We start from the raw sequence: 24362 nt of genomic DNA, 5'->3' as shown, positions 1-24362 counted from the left end.
AAGGAAATTCTAAAACCATTCATAATAATGAATACCAAACTACAGAGACTAAATATTTTACACCATTTTATCTTTCAGGCTGTTATAGACCATTAAAAATACAGATATATGTATTTATAGATATAGATATGTGATAGTGACATTGTGAGGATCAAATGAAATAATAAAAACTTTATGACATGAGTATGTACTGTTATCACCAGTATCATGGACAGGGAACATGGGACAGTGAAGAGCCCATTGGATCTTAAGTTATAAGATGGGAGTTCATACCTACACCTGTGAGAGCAAACCTCTTACTACTTCCTTGAGCAAGCCTCTGGGCCTCATCTCACCAACAAAATGAGGAGGTGGGCTAAAAGTCTTTCAGCTCTAACCCATGATCAACACTGCTTTTGATCTGCATTTTCATAAACAACCATATGCTAATTGCTTTGATTTAATTCTTATTGATCTTATTGGGGGCATAAAAACTAGGCTTATATAGCACACTATATATGATGGGATTTACTATATGCAGGTCCACTTCACACCAATGAAACAAATACTTGCAAGTGGGACCAACAGAAGCCAGTTTCTTTTACAAATATTTTCTTCAGTGGTAGTCACTTAGAGGTAGTTTAATTTATATGACTTAAGGCCTCATCACATTTTCCAGGTTTGATGAACCTGAAGCTGGATTCTTGTTTAATGAGGGTTGGTTGGTTGTTTTGGTTTGGTTTTTAATGACTTTAAACTCAAAGAAATTAAGGAAATGTTTGGCTATAGACAGCTAGGTGGCACCACTGATAAAGCACTGGGCCAGGCTTCAGGAAGACTCAAGTTCAGATCAAGCCTCAGATACTTACTAGCTGTATGACTCTGCGACACCACTTAGTCTATGTTTGCCTTAGTTTCCTCAACTGTAAAATGAGCATGATAATAGCATCTCCTTCCCAGGATTTTTCTGAGGATAAAACAAGATATTTATAAAGCATTTTGTAAGCCTTGAAGCACCAATGCCAGCTATTATTATTAATATTATTGTTACTACTGCTACTACAAGTCTCCCCAAAACATAAGGAATAATAATTTAGTAAAAGTTGAGACATTTGATGCATTTCACAGCAATGCAAAATATCCAAGCTGACCTTAACTCATGATGGAAAAGAGTAATGTGGCATTCACAATAAAATCTTTCCCTTGTTATCTTTTATTATGCTAAGAAGTACTCAATCTTTTAAATCCAAAAGAAATTAAGTAAATTAATTGCTTCCACTCAGACAGCCTACCAATTTAAAAAAAAAAACTCGAGGGATACTCCGACCGTTTAGTTCTACTGTGGGAATTTACCTAAAAGAATCAAGGCATACAACATAGGAAGGAAGATACGCAGGAGAAAAGCTGTTCTCAATGAGAATGAGAAAAGAAAATCGAGTATTTATGGTGAACCCACCATTTTTCACATGATCCACTATGGAATGGCTTTGTATAACAATCTATTATGAAGTAACTGGTTAGCTGATCCCCTTTCCTAGATGATGATCATTGGAAATCATTTCAAAGTAATTAAAAAACAGTTATTGAAGGATTCAGTGGTAGAATTATTTCTGAAAGGAAAGTCCCAGTCCACTGAAGCAAGTGGAAATTAATGCAGATTATTTAACCAAACTTAACTAAGTGTGGGTGCTCTAAGAGGCAGTTATAATTTGGCTTATTTGAAACTGGTGATTTGACAAAGGTTTAGTAATTCCAAGCCCTAGAAGATGGATTTTCAGGGAAAGTGATTAAAAACGCCAACTCTTTCCTTTCCAAACCTTTTAGATTAAGAGAGATGACAAATTTAGAGAATAAACAAATTTTATTTTATAACAGTATTACAGAGAGCAAAATATCACTTAATACAATTTCAAGCTGCTATAAATCTAATCTGGCATTGTAACTATAGACAGAGGAACAGCCAAAAACAAAACAAAACAAAATAACAACAAAAACAAAATGAAATTTCAACATAGTTAATCTCAAGTCCCCTTTCTGTTGTCTCTGGCGACAGCTTCGAATGGTGTAGCTTTCTTTTTACCACGACAAAACCACCCCAGCACCCATCCCTTTCCCTCAGCATCCTTTAAAACCTGCATAAATCATCAGACACACTATCTGAAACAGATCTACCTTCTCAGAAACAAAAGAGGGTCATTTTTTTTAAACACACAGACAATGAGGTTTAATAAAAAGCAAGCATTCTACACAAGGGTGCAAATAATGGAAAATCTTGAAATTTGGACTTGTTAAGAGAAAAGCACTAAGATTTTAAGCTGCCTATATCTTTTAACAGGAGAGAAAAAATGTCTCTCTCTCCTTCCCTCCTTCTTCTGGAATGCTTTAGGAGACTGCATGTCTGAGAACCAGCTGAGCATTATTATCTGCACTGGAATACAATGTCTCTAAGAACAGTGCTAATGGGCCTCCTTCATAACTCTTTCTAGTCTGGAGAATCTGCCTCTTAACTTGCCAATGGAAGTAAAGAGCATGTGGAATGGAAGAGTTAAGAGGGCTCAAGAGAAAACAGATCTCAAGTGAAATTCTCAAATATGACCAAAATTTTTCAAAATGTAGGAAACTTTAAAAAAAAAAGACAACCCTACTTCGTAATATTATCTTAGGCAGTATGTTGACCTCAATCCGAAAAATCTGTAAATTATTCCAGTAAGATTTCAATTGACAAGAGTCAAGGGGGGAAAATCCCCTATCTAAATTAGTCAAAGATTTTCCTTTTTTTTTTTTTTTTGTACAACAGCACCTGTTCAAGTGAACAGCACCTGACAGCTGAGGCTGGCTTTGTTCACTATCATTTCATCAGAAAGCAGGTATAATTAGCAGGTAGTTGTACACAAAGTCAAAGACAAAGCCTAAACTTCAAAAAATAAAAATAAAATAAAAACTAAGAATATTAGGAAGTGGTTATACAAAATAAAAAAGATGAATAATAATTAAGATGTCAGGAAACAGTATAGACCAGAGATGTTAAGGTAAGGTTTGGTGTTGGCATTTTAATCTTCAGGTGCCTGGTCATTGTTACCGCTTGTGGTATAAATTCATTGGAGCAGTGGTGTGGCATCAAGACTAGGATTGGTCAGAATTCTTCACGTTCACAGAGTTGAATGTAATTTGAAAAGAGCATTTCTGGGAAAGAAGAGAGAGGCAAAGTTTATTTAGGATACAAAGACATCAATACTTATCAAATTTCAATGTTAAAAGAAGCAATTTTTTTTAAAACAAAAAGCATTTATTTATCTATTTAATCAGCACTGCTCTAGAACACCATGAATATAAAATCAGCAAATGAAATACAATCCCTGCCCTCAAAAGGCTTATTTTGGGGAGAGATAATATATATGAACACTCAAAACAATTACAGAGTATCTCCTAGTACTTTTAGACTACTCAGCAAAGACAGTACATATGACAGGAGTTCAGAGGATGGTGAAATTGGTGTAAGCTGGAATCATTAGAAAAGGCTTATGAAGAAGGTAATGTTTAATCTGGACTCTGAAGGATGAGTAGGATATTTCCAAATGAAGGTGAATGGGGAAAATAGTGGAAATAAATGTTCTTCAGTGGCAGAAATGTGCCTCTTTGGGAGTATGTGGGATAAGAAGTAGAACCATGTTGATTATCAGGACAGGTTTGGGGTTTTTTTTTGGGGGGGGTGCCAGGGGGTATGAAGATGTGATTTCTTTGGCACAGAGAACTCCCAGGGAAGGAAACTCTCCCTGATGCTGACCATAATTCAGTTCTTCAATTTAGTCTTACATAGTTGCCTGTAGGATACCAAGAAGCCAAATGACTTGTTCAGAAATATATTTATGTGGATGAGGCACGTGAAGGGGCCCCCTGAACTTGTTTTCTTGAGTTGTCCTATTTCCCAGAGATGAAGACTCTTGAACTTTTTTTTAACCTTTTGGGTTTTTTTGGCAATTGAACTCAGTGTGCCTTTAAAGCAGAGTTAGCTACAAACCTGACTCCGGCCAGAAGTCAGACTACTAGCCCAGACTAATAAACTGTGCAGCTAGGACCCTTTCAGAAAAGCAGAACATCCTCCCTCCATGGTCCAACAGTCCGCAAGCCCTTCTACCCCTGCTCCCCTACTACTCACTTCCTTCTCCCATAACACTCTCATTTGGGAGGAGATTGTCTTCCACTCCTCCCATGTAACCTACCTTTTTCACTGTAATCCTTAAATACCCAAGTCTTTGCCTGCATTGTTAGCCCTCTTTGTACTCCGTACAACAGCAGACCAAGTATGCATTTTTCAGCTTTCTCTTGCAATAAAATAAGTTACTATTAATTTAAGTCTTTTGGAGTTGTGACTAGTTGACAAGGATTTAAAGCCAAGTCTTCCAAATTCCAAAATGAGCCCTCCTTGAAAGCTACATTTTTATCTGATAACCTTATACACATAGTATGCACTTAATGATTACTTTAACTGTATCTTTATCTATAATCAAATAGGAATGACTGGAGAAAAAACTGGGTAATATGAAGACCAGTTACGAATCTGTTACAGCAGCAACACTGAGAAGATGATAAGGCCCTGCGACAGTAGGAATCAAGAAGGAACACATCTAAGAAACACATCAACAAAATAACTAAATTGGTTATTAAATATTAAAATTCAAGACAAGGAAGAAACTAAACTAATTCCAAGGTATTATGCCTGGGACACAGAGAGAATATTTAATAGGAATGCTTTCCTAGTAACTGAATTGAGAAATTTAGAAGGGGAAGAATACTGTTTCAATTTTATTTTTTTTATTTATATATTTACTTTTGGGTGATACTATGGAATTGAAATGAAAAGTGTTATCAAAGTGATATTTTTACTTTTTGCAAAAGTCACAAAATAAAGTTTAATTCTCTAAGCTTGCCCAGTTGGCTAACATAAATATTGGACTAAGTCTTAGATGGGCAGCTAGGTGATGCAGTGAATAGAATGCAAGGCCTAGAGTCAGAAGACTCATCTTCCAGAGTTAAAATCTGGTCTCAGACATATCCGAGCTGTGTGACCCTGGGCAAGTCACTTAACCCTATTTGCCTCAGTTTCCTCATCTGAAAATGAGCTGGAGAAGGAAATGCAAAGCACTTGGGTATTTCTGCCAAGAAAACCTCAAATACGGTCACAAAGAGTGGGACACAAATGAAACAACTGAACAACCAGAAGGCTTGGATATAGGTCAGGATTAAAGATGTAATTCTGAACATGAGAGCAAATAAAAATGCACAGAAGAAAAAATAAATACAGAAGGGGACACAGAGTAAGTCTGTTACCATCTTGTTACATATGTACTTACATATGTGTGTATATATATATGTATAAAACATGTGTATATACACAAATACATGTATACACACATATAACGGCTATGTGACAATGGGCAAGTCACTTGACCTCTGAATGCTCTGGGAAAATCTCTAAGACTAAGTTGCAAAGAAGATGCTGACCTGAACTTCCTCACATTCAGTCCCGTGTGTGTCTGTGTGTGTGTGTTTGTGTGTGTGTGTGTGTGTGTGAGAGAGAGAGAGAGAGAGAGAGAAGAGACACAGAAAGAGAGAGGTTTTAATTATTTAAAACTGTAGTAAAACTGGACTACTGAGCTACCCCCCCACTCTTCCCCCATATGTATGTATGTCTCTTAAAAAATAAACTGTGTAACAGAAATTCATGGTTTCTTCTACAAGCCTCCTTTTAGTTCTTTGTATATTAAAATATTCATTTGTTGATGAGTGTTGAATTCACATCAAAAAAGGAATCAGAAGAGAAAAAAAGGACATAGGAAGAGAGTAAGGATAAAATACTGTCACCGAAGGAGGAGAGAGCTTCAGAAAAGGGGGTGTTCTACCCATCTTGAGTTTCAAAAACAAGAATTTCTGCTCCTTTCCAAGATTCCCTGAGATCTGAATACCTTCAAAGAACAGTAGTCCCAAGGCAAACCGAAATATAGTTAGTTTTCATATTCATACTTGAAAAAAAATTATAGAGAAAGTCTCCAATATTTAGGTTTCCAAAAGACAGCATTAGTCCAGAGTCCAGACGTGATCATTCAGGGTCTGGTTACACTGATTCTTTGTTTTTCACTTCCTGACCATCTTAAAGTCATTAAGTCACTTACTCATTAGTATCTACTTCAGGGTAAGATGGGTGACATCAAAGGAGAAAACTCAAGCCAATCCATTTTTCTTCTATTGAGGAGCTTTGGAAAAAGTATTTGGGGTGCTTTGGTGAGAGGATTAAGAAACAGGGCAAAGGATGAGGCTAAAACTTAACCAATATAAGTTTTATTTGTGTTCATCAGTTAGGTAAGTCATCTTGGTTCCTCAAACATTAATTGTATTTCCATTACTTAGTAAAACACATTGCTGAATATAACTAAAACCTTTTCTACTCCCTATCAAGAAGAATGAACCCTAGGAATGTCTGAACAGTGACTGGATACAGCTCTAGGTCTCTTCACATGCCTTCAGACAAAAGAAAATAAGAGTTCAGATTAACACAGGCCCCCAAACTAAAGAAACAACTTTATTCTGTAAAGAATTCCTATTACAAACATGAATTTTTTCTCTCTCTTTTTTTTTGAGGTAGTGGATTATCTATTATTAGATAACCTCAAAACAGCTTTTTATTTCTATTAACCTTCTAGCATTTTCATTTAAAGTTTTGAGTTCCAAACTCTATCCCTCCTCCTCTCTCCCTCCCTGAGATGGTAAACAATCAGATACAGGTTATACACGTGCAATTATATAAAACATTTCCACATTAGGCATTTTTTACAAGAAGATTCAAATAAAGGAAAAAAAAAGAAAGAAAGTGAAAAATAGCATGATTCAGTCTGTATTCAATCAATATCACTTCTTCCTCTGGAGGTGGATAGCATGCTTCATCATTAGTCCTTTGGGATTGTCTTGGATCATTGTATTGCTGAGAATAGCCAAGTCATTCACAATTCTTCATCGAACAATATTGCTGTTACTGTGTACAACGTTCTTCTGGTTCTGTTCACTTCACTATGTATCAGTTCATGTAGGTCTTTCCAGGTTATTCTGAAATCACCCTGCTTGTCATTTCTTATAGCACAATAATATTCTGTTACAACCATATACCACAGCTTGTTCAGCTATTCCCCAACTGATGGGTATCCCTTCAATTTTCAATTCTTAGCCACCCCAAAAAGGGCTGCTATAAATATTTTTGTACAGATAGGTCCTTTTCTTTTTTTGGAGGTCTGTGTGATATAGACCCAGCAGTATTATTGCTGAATCAAAGGGTATGCATAGTTTTATAGTTCTTCAGGCACAGTTCCATATTGTTCTCCAGAATGGTTGGATCAGTTCACAACTCCACCAGCAGTTGTCCCAGTTTCCCCACATCCCCTCCAACACCCAACATTTTCCTTTTTTGTCACGTTAATCACTTTAATTGGTGTGAGGCGGTACTTCAGAAAAACATACACTTCTACAACATCATATGATGGAATCCAAACTTGCTCCCAGCAGATCAATAAACAAGGTGCTAAGAGGAGAGGGCATAGACTCTTAACCGGCTTAAAAATCTATTATGTTACATATATACAACATAAATATTTAATCGATTCAGCAAACATTTATTAAGCATCTACTCTATGTAAGTCACTGTGCTATAGGTTCTAGGGTTACAAAGAAAAAAACTGAACAGTCCTCCTGTTCTTAGGGAACTAACATTCTCTTGGGGGCAGGGCAAAGGCATGTAACTCAGAGGGGAATAGCCCATATGGAGGTAGGAGACAGCATGTCCTGTATAGGAAACAGCACATTGGCCAGTTTAGTTGAACACAGAATAGTAAAAGCTAAAACACAGTAATGGGAAGTTGGTCTGGAAAGACAGTTTGGAACTAGAGAGCTTAAACGCCAAACAAAGGAATTTGTAAATTACCCAGGAAACTTCTTAAGCAGGTGAGTGACATGACCAGATCTATGTTTTAGGAATATCAATTTTGTAGCTATGCGAAGATGGACTGCAGATGAGAGATCAGAACCAAGAGAGACCAATTAGGAGGACACTGCAATAGTCCAGGGGAGATAATGAAGGTCAGAACTAGGCGAAAGTCAGTGTGAGTACGGAAGGTAACAGATGTGAATGATGATGTGAAGGTAAAATGGACAAGACTTTCGCCAAAAGGGATACGGGAGGGAGAGATAAAATTACAGATGTAAATTAAAAGTTTATCCAGAATTCAAACAACCAAAACAAAATGTTTCCCCCCCATTATTTATGTATGCGTATATGTATATATTATACATATACATTTTTATACACATACATACAGATTTATATCTATACACTTCTGTATGTATGTATATAAAAATAATTGACATTAAGAAAGAAACTTCAAACAATAATGGAATTATGTTTAGTTGTCTTAATGTTTTTCATTACAAATCTTTCTCACCTGGGTACGTATAAGTAATAGCTATTACAATTAAATAAAAATCTATTAGTTAATCAAAATATTCACTGGCCAGAACTTTTCATTCCCCAACTATTCCAGGTGAAATAGTAATTTACTGTGTCAGTGGACTCGGGACAGGCTGATTGGTTTCTGCCCACAAATCTCTTGACTAAGTCCCCTTTTCTCCATGCAGAGGCAAGACCCTTATCTTACCTGGACAATCCAATACAACCTACTATTTGGTCTTTTTCCCTGAAGTCCAAGCTCAGTGTTCTTTCCTTGTACCTAGGGATAAATACTCCTAAAATGGTGATTTAAGCATAGACGATATGGAGACACTGGGTAAAACACGTGAGTTTAATGGCATTTTAGATCCTGAATACAGGAATGACCATCATCTAAAATCAGTAGAGCCAGGTCCTTCCATGTGAATGACTTTCAGTGAAAACACGACTCTGAAATATCTTCTTTGGGAGGGAAAGAAAATTGACATGAAAATAAGGTCTGCAGTGTCTAAAAGTGAAAAGAATCAGATTTAGAGTCCAAGGATCTCAGTTTGAAACCTAGTTCTTCCATTTTCTAAACTGTGTGACCTTAGACTAGGGTTTCTTACAGTTTTTCTATGTCACGGACCCTTTTCAGCAGTCTGGTAAAGTATATGGACCCCTTTGCAGAATAATGTTTTTAAACGCATAAAATAAAATACACAGGATTATGATAGAAACCAATTATATTAAAATATAATTATCTCAGTATTTTTTAAAATGAGTTGATAGACCAGAGGTAAGAAATCCCTACCTTAAATAATAATTTTCTGTAGGTCTCTATTTCCTCATCTGTAAAATGAAGTAGTTGGCCTAGGTGACTATTAAGATCCCTTCAAGCTCTAAATCTATACTTCTATGATCTAGAGATCTGATTGTTTGAAGCCTGGCATTGCCACCAATTACCCATTCGTTCTTTATGTTCTCTGGTCCTCAGTTTTCTCACCTGTAAGATGGGGATAAGTCGAGCACCTCTAACAGTTGATAATTCCAGGGTTCTGGAAACATTTCGTGAAAGTTAAAGAAACTACTCTAAAAAAGATAAAATGTACTTGTTTTCACAAGGAATGGATAGAGACAGAGAGATCATGTCACCAGGCCAACTTCACAAAAGGAGTTTTGAGGCCATACCTCCAGAAAGGACACCCCCATTCTGTCCCTTCCCCTACTTTAAATCTGTAATTTTGTCTGCTTGAGAAGGAAAGGCATTAAACCTACACGGGGAAAGTCAGGTCCTTTTTTCTCTCCTTTCTTTCACTGACTAACTGTACATGTTCTATATATCCCAAGAGGTCTTGTTTTTTCTTTTTTTTTTTTTTTAAGAGACTGCTACTTCTAAGTCTTAGGCAAGGTAGCAAAGCTTTCAAAGGGAATCCACTTTGGTAATGATTGGAAGGTCTTCTGGTCAATTCAGCTAGATTCAGATTTTTAGGGGCCTCTCTTTAAAATAAAGCACTAGAAATATTCTTTGAAAAAAAATTTAAAACAACAAATATTATAAGAAAAAAGCATCTGGTATATAACCACTGAAAAAAAGTCCCACAGATGAGAACCACAGCTAGTGGTTGTTCATTGATGGTCACACACCAGGGTTAAAAGTAGGGGGGGAAATACTTTTATCTCCTTTCAAACACACTTTGTGAGAGAGATGTGAACTGTTCTCAATGGGCATTTTTCTGTGGGGAAAAGGCAATAGATAGAGGAAAGAAAGTGGTACTAAGTGACTAGTTGGGGCTCTGGTCCAATCACTGTCTGACTTGAGGGAAGTCACAAACTCTCTAGGGTTTCATGTTTAAAAGAAGAGAGATAACACCTGTCCTGATTATTTCATGGGCTTATTATTAGCATCAGAGAAGAATTACAGATAGGAGAAGTACTTTGAATAAAGCATCACACAATTATTAAAATTGCTAAAAACTTGCTTGAAATAATTTACCTAGTACTTAAGTAATTACAAAGCATTATGGCTTCCTCTATTAGCCAGGTATACTCTGTGTGTATATACAAATGTATAAATCTCATATATATGCTATGCAAATACACATATGAAATGAACTTTCCATATATGTATACAATTACATAATGTAAAATGAACTTTCAAAAATAAAACTATAGCCAATTTTTTAAAAGTTTTAAACCAGCCAATTTTCTATAAGCGTAAAGAACGGAACATAAAGTATGGATGAAAGTCTTCTTTAGCCAGTATTTTCAATTTTATTCCCAACCATATACTATTCCAATTTGCTATGCAATATTTGATAATTTCAAACTTCACCTTTTTCCACATTATTTTTTTTTTTTTGCTTAACTGCCACTTACATACCTCATGAAGACCGGGTCCAAAATAAACAGCAGAATTCAGAGCCTAACCATAGATTTAAAATAGTCGTAGAATTGTAGGTTCAGATCAATGTTATCATCAATCACCAATATGACTTATCACCCCATTATGGGGAACCTTACCTGGAATACATAGGATCATAGATTTGGAGCTGGAAGAGTCCTTAGAAGTCACTGAATCTAACCCCCTTAATTTAGAGATGAAGAAACTGAGGCCCAAAGAAATTAAGTGATTTGCCCAGGACCTGGGAGTGAGATGCAGATTTCAAGTGCACCACTCTATCTACTACATCAAAGTGATTTCATGTAGCCTATTCAAAAATCTCACAAGGCAGCCTGTACTATTCTTGGACTGCTTTGATTAAAAAAAAAAAAAGGTTTTCTTTATAATTATAATATGGCAAAAATCTATGTCTGCAGAACTTCCAACAATATTCTAATCATTTGTTCTTCAGAGATAAACACATACAGTATAACCAAATGCTTATTCTTCCCCACATTCTATAATTCTTCCCAAAAGGGAAAAAAGTGAAATTAAAACGATTTTAAATACTCAACCTAATAATCCCAGTCCAGCTCAAGCTCAGTGCCTAGTTGGTCCCAAATGCTACAGAGATGTGAACTGCTCTCAATGGGCACTTTTCTGTGGGGAAAATTTTATTATGGTGCACATGCACTATGATGGAGCCTCAGTCAACCTTCACTAAACTCATGTAGAAATACTAAAATCATCTTCCACCAGGGAAAACTGGGGGAGGGGGGGAACTCTACAAAACCAAAGCCACCTTACATTTATTCATTTACTTTTGATTCTAATACTGAGTCAGGCTTCATTCGGGGTTTGACTAAAGCTGTATTCAAAGCAGAGCTTCCACATCACCCTCATTTTAAGAGTGAGGCTAATACCAGCAAGCTGGAGGAACTCTTGGCTCATAACCTGAAAACAGTCATTTGGTAAATCAATAGATTTGCCCTTTTCCTCAAAAGTGGGGGCAATGCTAATCAGAGCACACATGTAAATGAGCATCTCCTGATTAGTGAGACTTACTTCAGCCAAAATAATTCTTTACTCCTGTTAAATCAGTTGGATACCTCATGCTAATTTTCTGCTTGGCTTGTGAGTTCATTTTCCAGCATCTTTAATACGATCTCTCCTTCAAAATATTGGTTTGAACAAGAAAGTGACTCCTGTTTGGAAAATCATATTCCAGGTAACTCATGCAGCATCGATGCTCCTTCACACTCCAATAGGGTATATGCACAATAGAACATAAGAGGGGAAATCGAACTTAGTAAACTAGTATTTGAGAAACAACGTGGATCGTGACTAGGCTGTGAAGCCAGGAAGATTCGAGTTCAAATTCTGCTTCTGAGATATACCAGCTGTGTGACCTGTTGCTGCTCAATTTTGGTCATGTCTGACTCTGTGACTTCATTTGGGGTTTTCTTGGCAAAGTGACTTTGCCATTTCCTTCTCCAGCTCATTTTACAGGTGAGGAAACTGTGAGTCTAATGACTTGACCAAGGTCACACAGCTAGTAAGTATCTGAGGCTAGATATGAACCCAGGAAGATAAGTCTTGCTGATTCCAGGCCCAGCACTCTATCCACTGCACCACCTAGCAGCCAGAGCAAGGAATTAACTTCTAGGTGCTCTAAGAAACTGCAAATTGCAGAGAAGGTGCTGACCCGGATTATCATCTGGGAATTCTCTGTATCAATGAAATCATAGGGTTTAGTATTTATTCCTAAAATAGCATTTATTAATAGTTTTGATAAAAGCTAGATAAACAAAGAGGGTAAAATTATTGGCTGAGATAAGGGAGATAAAGGTTGGAAAAGTTCTCTATGGTACTCATTCATTCTTCCTATGGATTACTTTGAGACTTAGTTGGACTCATTTGAAAGTGTGACTGATGAGCTCAGCTGGTTAAAGCATAGTGCTAATGAGATTAATGTCATGGGTTCTGTCTACTTGGCTCTCCTCCCATTCCATGGCCAAAGACAGAACCACCTTCTCTCAAAAAGCAGGTGGCTTTGTAACAAGTCTGTAAAATAGCAGCTCTTGACCTTCTTTGAGTTATGAATCCTCCCCCTCCTTTGGCAGACTGGTAAAGCCTTATGGATCCCTTTTCAGAGTAATTTTTAAATGCATAAAATATAAAATGCATAGGTTTACAAAGGAAACTAATCATACTGAAATAGTTACCAAAATACAAGGGCCCCATGTTAAAAAAAACAAAACAAAACCCTGCTAAATATCCAGCCAGTGTAGACATAGCTGTAAGATAGCAATGTTGTCCTATTTTATCACCCAAATGCATTCATCTGGGATAAATCACAGTAGACTGATGAAAAGACTTAAAAGGATATAGGGGTTAATTTATTATAGGCAAAGTAGAAAGAGCATCGGATTTGGAGTCAGAGGACCGTGGACAAGGTGCATAGTAAGTCTCTGCCTTCGATCTTCTCAACTGTAAGAGGAGGGGGTTGTACTAATGTCCCCTCCCACTCAAGATTCATGACCATATGTCTTTTTTTTTCCATTTAAATCCTCATTTATACCTTCCTTGTTTCTCCATGTAATATTCTACACCTGGCCAGAGTAACAGTGAGTGTCAGATAACTCAATAGTACCTTATCCAAAGTTCAGAGCTTTCTTGAAGTGAGACAGTGTCAGCTTGAGAAGAGGGATACATGTTTTTCACTAAAGTGGTTGTATTTTTTTCTCCATTTCTGATATGTCCATCTACCCCGCCCTTGTTCTCCCCAAGATATCGTGTGGGGGAAAAATACTAACAGACTAATTCACTTAAGTAAAACATTTGGAATTTACCTAAACTATTTACATCCTAAATGGAGGAATATAACAATTTCCTCAGTGGACTTCTAATTACCCAGAAATCTAGTTGTTATATATTCCCCTAAAGTCCTTCCATGGGGAATCTAGGTGATGCAGTAGTTAGAGCACAGGGCTTGGAATCATGAGTTCATATCTGGCCTCAGACACTAACTGTATGACCCTGGGCAAGTCAATTAACCCTATTTGCCTCAGTTTCCTCATCTGTCAAATGAGCTGGAGAAGGAAATGGCAAACCACTCTGGTATCTTTGCCAAGAAAACCCCAAATCAGGTCATGAAGAGTTGGACAATGCTGAAGAACAAAAATTCATTCCAGGGAACTGCTAAGAGCACTTATACCTCATTTAAATATTCTTTTGCAGAGGGCACAATTTTCCTTATCAACAATCAACAAAGCAAAGAAATGGGATGCCATAGGATAACCCCTCCCTCTTTCCACACAAGCCCTGAAGGCTTATCTTTAGATCCCTATGTCTGTAGAATAAAATACAAACTCCACAGTCTGACATTCAACTGACTTCTATCTACCCATTTTTCCAGCTTTATTTCATATTTTTCATCTTCATGCAGTATTCTACATCACAGTCAAACTAGACTACTAGCCATTTCCCAAATTCAACATGATACCTTCCACACATTCACAAAGGCCATCCCCTCTCCTATTCTCCCATGCCTGGAATGCCTTCCCTTAAACCCCGGATTTCCTACTTTAGTTACTGGTGCCTCTCTACAGAAATTACACTGTATTTACTTTACATTTGTCCAACTCTGCCTCACTTAAATCCAATTCATTGCACAAGTCAAGACATCACCCATGCTGTCACTGGTGCTTTTTGAAAACAAAGGGCGAAATAACCACTTTGAATATATCTAGGGGTGGGCCATATTGTTTTCCTCCTATAAGACATAAGCTGCCTAAAGGCATGATCTGCTTCATTTTTGTCTTTTTAACTGGAGTGCCTAGTAGAATGCCTGGCACATAGTAAGCACTTAATAAATGCTTGTTGATTGGATGTTAAAATCCTTCTCTTCCTTTAAGTCTCACCTCAAGTGACCCCCAGGCTCCTCCAAGACACTTTCCCTGATCCTTACATAACTTCTCCATTGTTATTCTCCTACTCTATCTACCCTGTTTTACATTTATCTGATTTGAAGGAAAAAAAAAAAGGAAAGCTGTTGTTTCACTTTTGTAGTTTAGAAACCTAGACAGAAAATAGTTCAATAACAATAGATTCAGCTGGGATAAAAGAAGTAGTAGTCTTGAGGAAAAATTTGCTGGAGAAGAAGAAAAGGAATCTGAGATGACTGTGTGTGTGTGTGTGTGTGTGTGTGTGTGTAGGTGGCATGACTGAAGAAAAGTAGGAAGCATCTCTCTGGATACTTCTATTGAAATACAGTACTCTTTTCACTGGACTGTTTATGGAAGACGGATGTAAAATGTGAAAGGAAAAGGATGCATTCAGAATCCACCAGGAGAAACAGTTATCTTAGATGTATCCTGCCTTTGGCAAATGCAACATCTGAAAAACCTGGATTTAAAACATAGATCAGGAGGCAACTTTGCCACAGTTTAACATGATGCTTAACAGATGTATCTTACTTCATGTGGCAGATGGATCATCATTGATACAGCAAGTTATGAGTCATGCAGAAAATTGTATACATTCATTTCTATAATATTTAAAATTCATTAGGGAAGCTTGCCTTTTTTCCCCCTTTTTACAAGGCTACTTCATTTAGGAAGTCATGCAGGTGAAGGCAGGGTCTTACCAGTGTTAAGTGGTCACTAGACCTTTACCTTTGTACTTGTGACCAGTTCAGAGAATTCAGCCTACAAAAGCCCAATACCTTACATTTTTAAACCATTTACACTTTTCAAAGCCCTTTTCATATCTGTGCTCTCACTGCAAACCCAATTTTTACAGCTAAAGAAAACCAGGCCCAAACAGATTAAGAGACCTGCCCAAAGGCTACATAGGTAGTTATAATGAAAGAACCTGAACTAGGACCTGGTTCTCTTTGTTCCTAAGTCATGGACGCTTTCAACTATACCTACACAAATGCATTTTGTGTCTAAAATGACTTATGATTAATTTCTAGGACATATATACTGGATTAGGGGAAAGATTATGTGTGTGTGTGATTTCATGGCTTCTGAAATGAAATGAAAATGACTTTGGACTTGGCAGATTCTCTTGCCTTGCTTTACTTCAAGATTTCCAATCGAGTAAAACATAAACTGTGTTGAAACTCATATCCAAAGTGGATTTTTGGTGAAGTCAGTAGTCTTATACCGAAGAGTTTTAAAAAGGCATTTTAAATACACACACACACACACACACACACACACACACACTCACACACTCACACACTCTCTCTCTCTCTCTCTCTCTCTCTCTCTCTCTCTCTCACTTACTTACTGGAAAGCCTTATTTGTCTTGAGGACTACCTAGGTATACCTACCAAGTCATACAGTGCATAAGTAAATGCAAATCACCCATGCAAGGCAATTTGTAAGACTAAATTTTTTAAAGGGAGTTAAATCTAGCATGTTCTAAAGTAAAAGCCATAAAAATGACCTCGGAGTTGACAAGTTCTCATACCTTACTTTATTCTTCCTCTTCTTCTGTGACTCCCGTCTCTTTATGCACCACCACTCTTGTGACTGACATGTCAGGGTGCTGCTCTTTGGCTTCCTTAATTGCTTGCGCCAATGCCTAGAGGGGGGTAGAAGACAGATGATTTGGGTTAGTGATAAGTGGTAAAATTAGAAAACGGTATTTTAAAAGGATCTCTATGGATAGGGCCCTGGGCTTGGAAAAAGGAAGACTTATCTTCCTGAGTTCAAATCTGGCCTCAGACACATCATAGCTGTGTGACCCTGGGCAAGTCACTCAACCCTGTTTGCCTCAGTTTCCTCATCTGTAAAATGAGTTGGAGAAGGAAATGGCAAACCACTCCAGTATCTTTGCCAAGAAAATCCCAGAAGTGGGTCACAAAGAGTCAGACACAACTGAAAGGACTGAACAATAACAACAACTATTTATATCTCTTGACAACACAGCTATCCCACTACTGGCATGGACCCTGAGGTCATCAGAAATAAAAGTCCTATCTACTGGTATCTATATGTATGTAAATACACACTTTTTTCAGGAGCCAAAAAAAAAAAAAGAAAACAAAGTGGGTGACTATTGGGGGAAGGTCAAACAAAGGAATGGTACAGGAATGTAACAGTAATTTACTGTGCAAAAAGAAATGATGAATATGAGGAATTCAGAGAAACAATAAAAAGACCTTAATGAACTGATACAGAGTAATGGAAGCAAGCTAAAACCAAGAAAATCATCTACAAAAATGACCACAATGACTCAAATGAAAACAACTCTGAATTTAAGGACTAATCTTGGTCCTAGAAAACAATGATGACATAAACACACTACCCTCCTCTTGGTAGGGAAGGGGTTGATGATAGGATTTTATATCTAGACTTGGAAAGATAATCTGAGGTCTAATCTAGCATGACCCCTTTATTTTTCAGATGAGGGAACTAAGGAGGGTAAGTGATTTAAATGCCCAAGGAGCAATGGGTTTTCTAAGTTTCATTTAACTGTTTTTCTTTATGACAAGGAGGATTTTATTGGGGGGTAGAAGTGGTACAGGCATGATGGGAAATAACGATGATTGCTTCAAAAAAAAAAAAACCAAAAGCATTAATAAAACTCTTTTTAGAGGGGCTGACTAATTAAATTCTCCAGACCTACCGGATTCATTGCCTTATATGCATGTATGAGAGGGAAAGAATGGGTTACAGTGCCCCCTCGTGCTCATGTCAGGTAATGTTTCTTTATCAAAGGCAGAGAAAAATTCTTTACATTTGTTCCCCTGATTACCTCTCCAGCCCCACCCCCATTTACTTTGGAAATACTGAAAAGCACAGAGAGGCAATTAATCAGGACAGAATAATAGAATGCAAGAGTTGGAAAGGATCTGAGAAATCACTTAGTCCAACTTCATATGAAAGAAAAATTGAAGCTCAGAAGGAACTAAAATCCAGCTCTCAGTGTTCCAGGCAGCTAACTCTTTTCAGCATGCCACTCTGAGAAAACATGGATCAGCATAAACTTTCTTTATCCATGCATATAAAAAGCATGCAATCTTTGCAGGTAGGAGGCAAAGGAAAACAGAATGGAGAAGCACAAAAAGCATTGCTTTTAGACGAAGTTAGAATTCCCTGAGAGCAAAAGTAATGATCTTTCTTTGATTTTTAAAGTTGGAAAGAAATCCAACCTAGGATAGATTACTGTATCTTGTTAGGAAAACATGGATCCAAAATGTAACACTACAATATGTCTAATACCATATGTCTTCACTAAGTCTACTGGCATCTGGTTAATGCCAAAAAAAATTAGCTTTTACAGAATGATTTGAGTCGTGAGTTATCCTGTGCAAAGAATATTATCTATAAAAACAAGAGTCAGAAAATGTAGACTATGAGAACTGCAAAAAAGCTTAAATATACTTAAATGTTTGTGCTATCAACAGAACGTGGTAAATTAGGAGGAGGTGGTGGTGGTGCGGAAAGGAACATAGGTACAGTAATATGTTAAAAATCTTGTGTGCATACATGCATGCGTATGGGATGGGAAGGAGGTAAAAATCAGGGAAAGAGTGTGGATGGAAATAAATCTAACTGTAGCTACAAAGCATCATGTGTTACTGCATGCTTTTTTAAAAAAACTATATCTAAGGTATCATATAACCAAGGCATTCCTACATAAATTGTTTATGCTTCAAAGGACTTGAGAAAGCACCTAGGCACAGTGGTTCTTACTCTTTTTTGTGTCATAGACCTTCTTCAGGTAGTCTGAAGCCTACGGACCCCTTCTCAGAACATTTGTAGCCTATATTCCTAACTGAAGAATATCCTAAATTTCAGCTAGAGGTTAGTGAAAATAATACAATTATTTTTTTCCAGTCAAGTTCACAAACTCCCTGAAATCTGTCCATAGACCAGTGGGGGCTCTGTGGATCCTGGATTAAGAAGAGATCTAATCAAACTTTTCACTTTACAAATAAAGGCCTGCAAATTAGTTGCACGGTAATTAAGTGCTTTATAGATAGTAGGTATATAATGAATGTTGGTTGAACTGAACTGCAATTTACAGCACTTTGGCAGACACAGCCAATAATTTATCCTACAACTAGCAACTCCTTTCCTGGAGCACGGGGGTGGGGAAAAGTTGGTGTTTAATCCTCTCGCTGTTGTTTGATATAGAAATAGCTTTGTTATATCAGTCATACCAACATACTACTTAGAATGCAGCAATAGTCTTTAAAGTGGATTCCAACCTGTATTCATTTGGTGAGCATCTTATTCCGGCAATATGCCTGGTACATAATGGAACCTAAATGTGCATTAAAGTATGTTTTGGTTGGCAGAAAGTTACTTAGGCACTTAGAGTTGTTTCCTTTGCCTGGGCATCAAGGCAGAAGTGAAACCAGAAGCTACTGCAATAATTTTCCTTCCATAAAACCAGCATTTTAAAATTGCATTCCATAAAAAATATGGATTTGTTGGCATTCTAATTGAGAATTTTAAGAAAAGATGGTCAGTCAATAAACATTTATTAAGTACCACATACCAGGCACTGTGTTAAATTCTAGGGATACAGATGAAGGTAAAAATAATGCCTACCCTCAAGAAACTTACTCTGTAATGAGGGAAACTTTCTATTTGAACCTGGAGCTAATAAGGATTTTAAGGAGGTAATAATTGGACTTTACTGAGTAGGAGGTAATGTGGGCAAACCTACACTTTAGGAAAATCACATTGGCAGCTGAGTGTAGGATAAATGGGAATGGGGAGAGACCAATTACCAGGCTGTTGTATTCATTCAGGACAAAGGCAATGAGAGCCTGAACTACAGCAGTGGCTATGTCAGTAGAGAAAAGGGAATGTTGGATATAGTGAGGGAGCAAGAATGAGGAGAAAGGGATGACACCAAGGTTTTAAGCCCTAATAACTGGGAGGACCGGTGGTGAGCTTGGCAATAATGGGATTTTCAGAAGACAGAAGGGTTTGGTGGGAAAGATAATAGACATATCAAGTAGGAGGTACCCACAGGCACACCCAGTTTGGGAAGCCCAAAAGGCACTTAGCAGGCACAGATTTGGAGGTTATGTTATCTCCTAGCAACTTGCTGTGGGAAAAGATCAATTGTAGAGCTTGTTGGGTCTCTGATTAAGATTTGGAAACTTAATATGGAACACACTATGCAGGTTTCCGCTGTTTGGAACCAGGTGGTATATATAGTGTATAGAGCACCAGATCTGGAGTCAGGAAGACCTGAGGTCAAATCGTGCTTCAGACACTTACTAGCTCTGTGACCCTCGGCAAGTCAACCCTGTTCGCCTCAGTTTCCTCATCTATAAAATGAGCTGGAGAAGGAAATGGCAAACCACTCCAGTATCTTTGTCAAGAAAACTCCAAATGGGGCCACAAAGAGTCAGACACGACTGAAAAGACTGAACAGTGAGTGAATTCAGAATTCTGTTTCTTTATTACATATTTGTATTTGTTCACTACTGACCTCTTAGGTTTTGGAAAAGATCTGGGAAAGAGGTCTGTGATATTATTTGAGATACTACTTGATCTTCTCAACATTGACAATGAAGGGAGAGCTAGCATCCTCATTCAATTCTCAACAGCTTGGTCATTTAATTATGGCCCTCAAGAACAGACAAGCACAATAGAACATGAAATTAAATTTCCTAAAAAAGGCTATGCTACATTATAATTAAGAATGAAAATTAAATCAGCAGGTTTAGACTTTTTAAAACAAATTTCAGGGAAGGCTAGTGAGTAGAAGGCATACAGATTTTGGCTCAGTTTTAAGAAAGGACTTTTTTTTTTAAAAAAAAGCAATTTAAAGCTGTCTAAAAATGAAAAGGGGTTTTCGTGCTAAGTAATATATCTCCTGCCATGGAAGTGGCTCAGGTAAAGACTGGATAACTGCTCTAGAGTTGTTATGTTCTAGAATGAATTTCCCTATCATTAAAGGGGGCTGGATAGAAACCAGGTACTCTACTACTCTTCTACTAGTTGCAGGAGAGCGCTGGGCTCAGAGTCAGGAAGATTCACCTTTGTGAGTTCAAATCTGGCCTCAGACACTTCTTAGCTGTGTGACCCTGGGCAAGTCACATAATCCCATTTGCCTCAGTTTTCTCATCTATGAAATGAGAAAGAAAAAGGCAAAACCATTCCAGTGTCTCTGCCGAGAAAACCCCAAATGGGGTCACAAAGAGTCAGACAGGACTGAAAAATGTCAGAACAAAGGGAGTTGGACTTCAATGACCCTATCTGAGATCCTGAAGTTCTAAGACATCTTAGGTCCTCCTCACCTGTGTGTTTATTTTCAATTTCAAAATGGGATCCAAGTCATCATATAATAGCGGCTGTATCCCTAAATAGTAATTAATGTCAATATTTCATTATAATAACTTCCTAATACTAAAGTTATGCATACCTACTATTTGGCACCTACATTTCAGATTTCTGCATATTTGGTTTTCACTAAGATGTGTTGCAAAATACTAATCCTAGACTAGAACTTTCATGTAAACACCAAAAAAGGCCAAAAAAAAACCAGGGCTGAAATCATGTCTGAGTTAAAATTCCTGTGGGAAAGGAGCTATGTTGAAGATCTAAGGAGTTTGGTTGCAGGGGCAAGAGGGAAAGAGTTGGAGGGAAATCAACTTTTGCTTGGGGAAAATAGAAATCTCCAGAGGTAATTCCTTCCCAGACTTACTGTGGAAGCAGCCCCAGAACTGGCCGGTAGGGCTGGCAAAAATAAAGGGCAGGAATCTGGCCCACTTTCATGTGAGGCCAGGAAGTGGAGGATCCTCACTCAGACTAACCTGAACTGACAGGTCATATAATCGGTTCCATACCTTTCTCAAGGACACTCTTCTAACACAGAAAGAATGCCCTCTGGTTACAGTAAAGGAGAAAGGCAATTTTAACTTTAAAAATCTGTCTCTGTTCAATACTGCTTCAAGTTTCTCTCCCCACCCACCAACCCCAAGTCATTCAACCACATTGAATTTGGTTTTCCTACTCTGTACTTTAAAGAAACTGGCTCAGTCCCTAACTTGCCCTCCTTCTCCTTGATCTCCTTGGAGTGGTTGATAATGTGGACCATGACTCTATTTCCAGATACTCTCCTGGCTTCTCCAAATATTATATTTCTGGTAATCATCCTTTCTGATTAACTCTCCTGTTTCCTCTACTGGCTTCTCTGTAGCTCACATCTCTGCAAAAGGAGCCAGTGAAGAGCTCCTGGATCACTCTGGTAGATGAGTCTGACCTTTATAAGTGAGAGATGGCCATTTTTATGCTCTCTCAACATTCTCTGCAAAAATATAGCATTGTGCATCCTTCCTCAGAATTTAGGTAAACATGAACTCGTGTGGAATGGCAGAAAGAGCACTGACTTAGAGCAAGAACGCTTCACTTAAAATCCAAGATTTGCTACTTACTACTATGGGATCCTGGCAAGTCACCTCAACTCTCTAACCCTCATTTCCTCAACCATAAAATGAGGAGGTTGGATTATATGGTCTTTGAAGTCTTTTCTAGCTCTAAAGTCTATCATCAAATATATTATTCTTTTTACTTTCAGATTTTTTTGGTCTTACTGATAAATAATATCAATCAATCAACATTTTTTTGGGGAGAGGCAATTGGAGTTAAGTGACTTGCACAGGGTCATGTAGCTAGTAAGCATCTGGCCTAGTGCTCTATCCACTATGCCATCTAACTGCCCCATCAATAAACCTTTATTAAGCGCTAACTACGTTCTAGGCACTGTGCTTCCTTTTTTGAAGGAAGGTACTGATTTACCTTTTATCTATATAACCTCCATGTCCAGCATAGTACCTTAAACATAGCAGGTGTTTAAAAAAATACTTAATGCACTAAAATTGAGCCTTCTTCAAGGTTCTGGCCTTCGCCTTTTCTCTCCCTCTTCTCCTTTCACTCTCACTCCCTTGGCAATTTCATCTTCATTTACAGTTTCAACTATCACATCAATGCAGGTCACTCCAACACTACCTAAGTTCACTCTTAACGTCTCTCCCGAGCTCAGGACCTGCACTTCCAAGTGCTATGGGGATATTTCCATCTTGGAATTCCATAGGTACATCAAATTCAACATGTCTGTAACTTATTATTTTCTCCTCAGAACTTGCTTCTCCTCCAGATTTCATCATGTTTATTGATGACACCAACATTCACCCAAGGTTCCATGGCCATAATCCCGTGGTTTTCTTTGACTCTTCCCTGTGATAACTTATCTGAATTAATTATACTAAACTCTCTCTTCATTTTGTTCCTTCTTTCTATGCCCATTGCCTCCACCCTACTTTGAACTGTCATTACTACTCAGCATGACCACTGTCTCCTATCTGCTTTTCCTGAATCCTTAGAGCTGACCACACCATTCTTCTGCTCAGAAGCCTTTAGCATCTCCCTACTGTCTCTCCTGAGTAAAATGTAAAATTCTTACCCTGGCATTCCACATCCTTCATAATTTGGTAAAACTCTATCTTTTCAGGTTTATTTCATGCAAGGAACCATCACCCATACATGTCCCGTACTTTCCCATCTCTTGTGCCTTTGCTTACGTTGCTTCCTATACCTAGAATGTACACCCTTTCCTCCTCTCTCTATTATATTCTTGCTACTCCACTAAGGTCCAAATCAAATACTACTTCCTACAAGAAGTCCTCTTAAAGTCTTCCACAATCTGGTTTTATCATCACTCCACACACTCTACATGGCAGTCAAACTGGACTACTCTCTGGCCTCCAAAGACACCCTGTAACCCTATAATCTGGATCCTCTAATCTTTCCTAACGCTATTCCTCCTGCCTACAACATCCTATCCCTTTTTTCCTATTTGTTGAAGGCTTTCCCACTCTTTAAAGGTCAAATGCCATTTCCTCCCCACCCCCAAAGATTTCCCTTGATCTGTATAGCTGTTACTGACTTTCCTCCTTGGATCTCACATGACACTTTCATTAGGGCTAAATGTCAATGTTGGGTACTTCAGTACAGAAAAATCAACCTGGAAGCATAACATGAAGCATGGCATGGATGGACAGCAGTTATCCTGAAAAGGATATAGGAGTTTTAATGGACTGGGATATTAAGGCAATTCTAGACTGTATTCAAAGGGACATAGCTTCCAGGAATAGAGAGGTGATCATACCATTGTGCTATGATCTTGTAACACATCATAATAACATGTGTTATATTCAGTTCTAGGTGTCATAGTTTAAGAAGGATACTGATGAACTTAAGGTACAGAGGACATTGGCCAGAATGGTAAAAGGTATTGAATTCATATCACATAAAGATCAGAGAAGCATCAGAGAGAATATCATATCGTATCATCTGAAAGGCTACCATGTGGGAAAATTTAGGTTCAAGGTTAGGAAAAACTTGTCAGCAATCAGAGCCACCAACAAGTAGAAAGGGCTGCCTAAAGGGATATTGATTTCTCTTCCCTTGAAGATCTTAGAGCAGAGAGGCTGGACAACCACTTCTTGGATATGTTACAGTAGGCCTTCCTTTTGTATATGAACTAGAC

At 37.8% G+C, this 24362-nt stretch overlaps 1 protein-coding gene across 17 annotated transcripts in view; it reads right to left on the bottom strand.

Annotated features, from left to right (window-relative positions):
* Positions 1 to 1821: 1821 nt before the first annotated feature.
* Positions 1822 to 24362, bottom strand: part of EPB41L2 (erythrocyte membrane protein band 4.1 like 2) — a 266227-nt gene continuing 243686 nt past the window's right edge. For all 17 annotated transcript variants that reach the window (XM_078155137.1, XM_078155138.1, XM_078155140.1 and 14 more), the window contains 2 exons: positions 16311 to 16424; positions 1822 to 3162 (listed from right to left, as the gene is read on the bottom strand). In XM_078155137.1, coding sequence (XP_078011263.1) covers positions 16317 to 16424 — 108 coding nt within the window. In that variant the 3' untranslated portion in view covers positions 1822 to 3162; positions 16311 to 16316. The remainder of the gene's footprint in view (positions 3163 to 16310; positions 16425 to 24362) is intronic.

The sequence above is a fragment of the Phascolarctos cinereus genome, unplaced genomic scaffold (assembly GCF_003287225.1).
Source record: "Phascolarctos cinereus isolate Bilbo 61053 unplaced genomic scaffold, phaCin_HiC Scaffold_5;HRSCAF=322, whole genome shotgun sequence".
Lineage (NCBI taxonomy): Eukaryota > Metazoa > Chordata > Mammalia > Diprotodontia > Phascolarctidae > Phascolarctos > Phascolarctos cinereus.
Note: the sequence above shows the minus strand (reverse complement) of the source record. Positions and strands in the feature narration are given on the sequence as shown.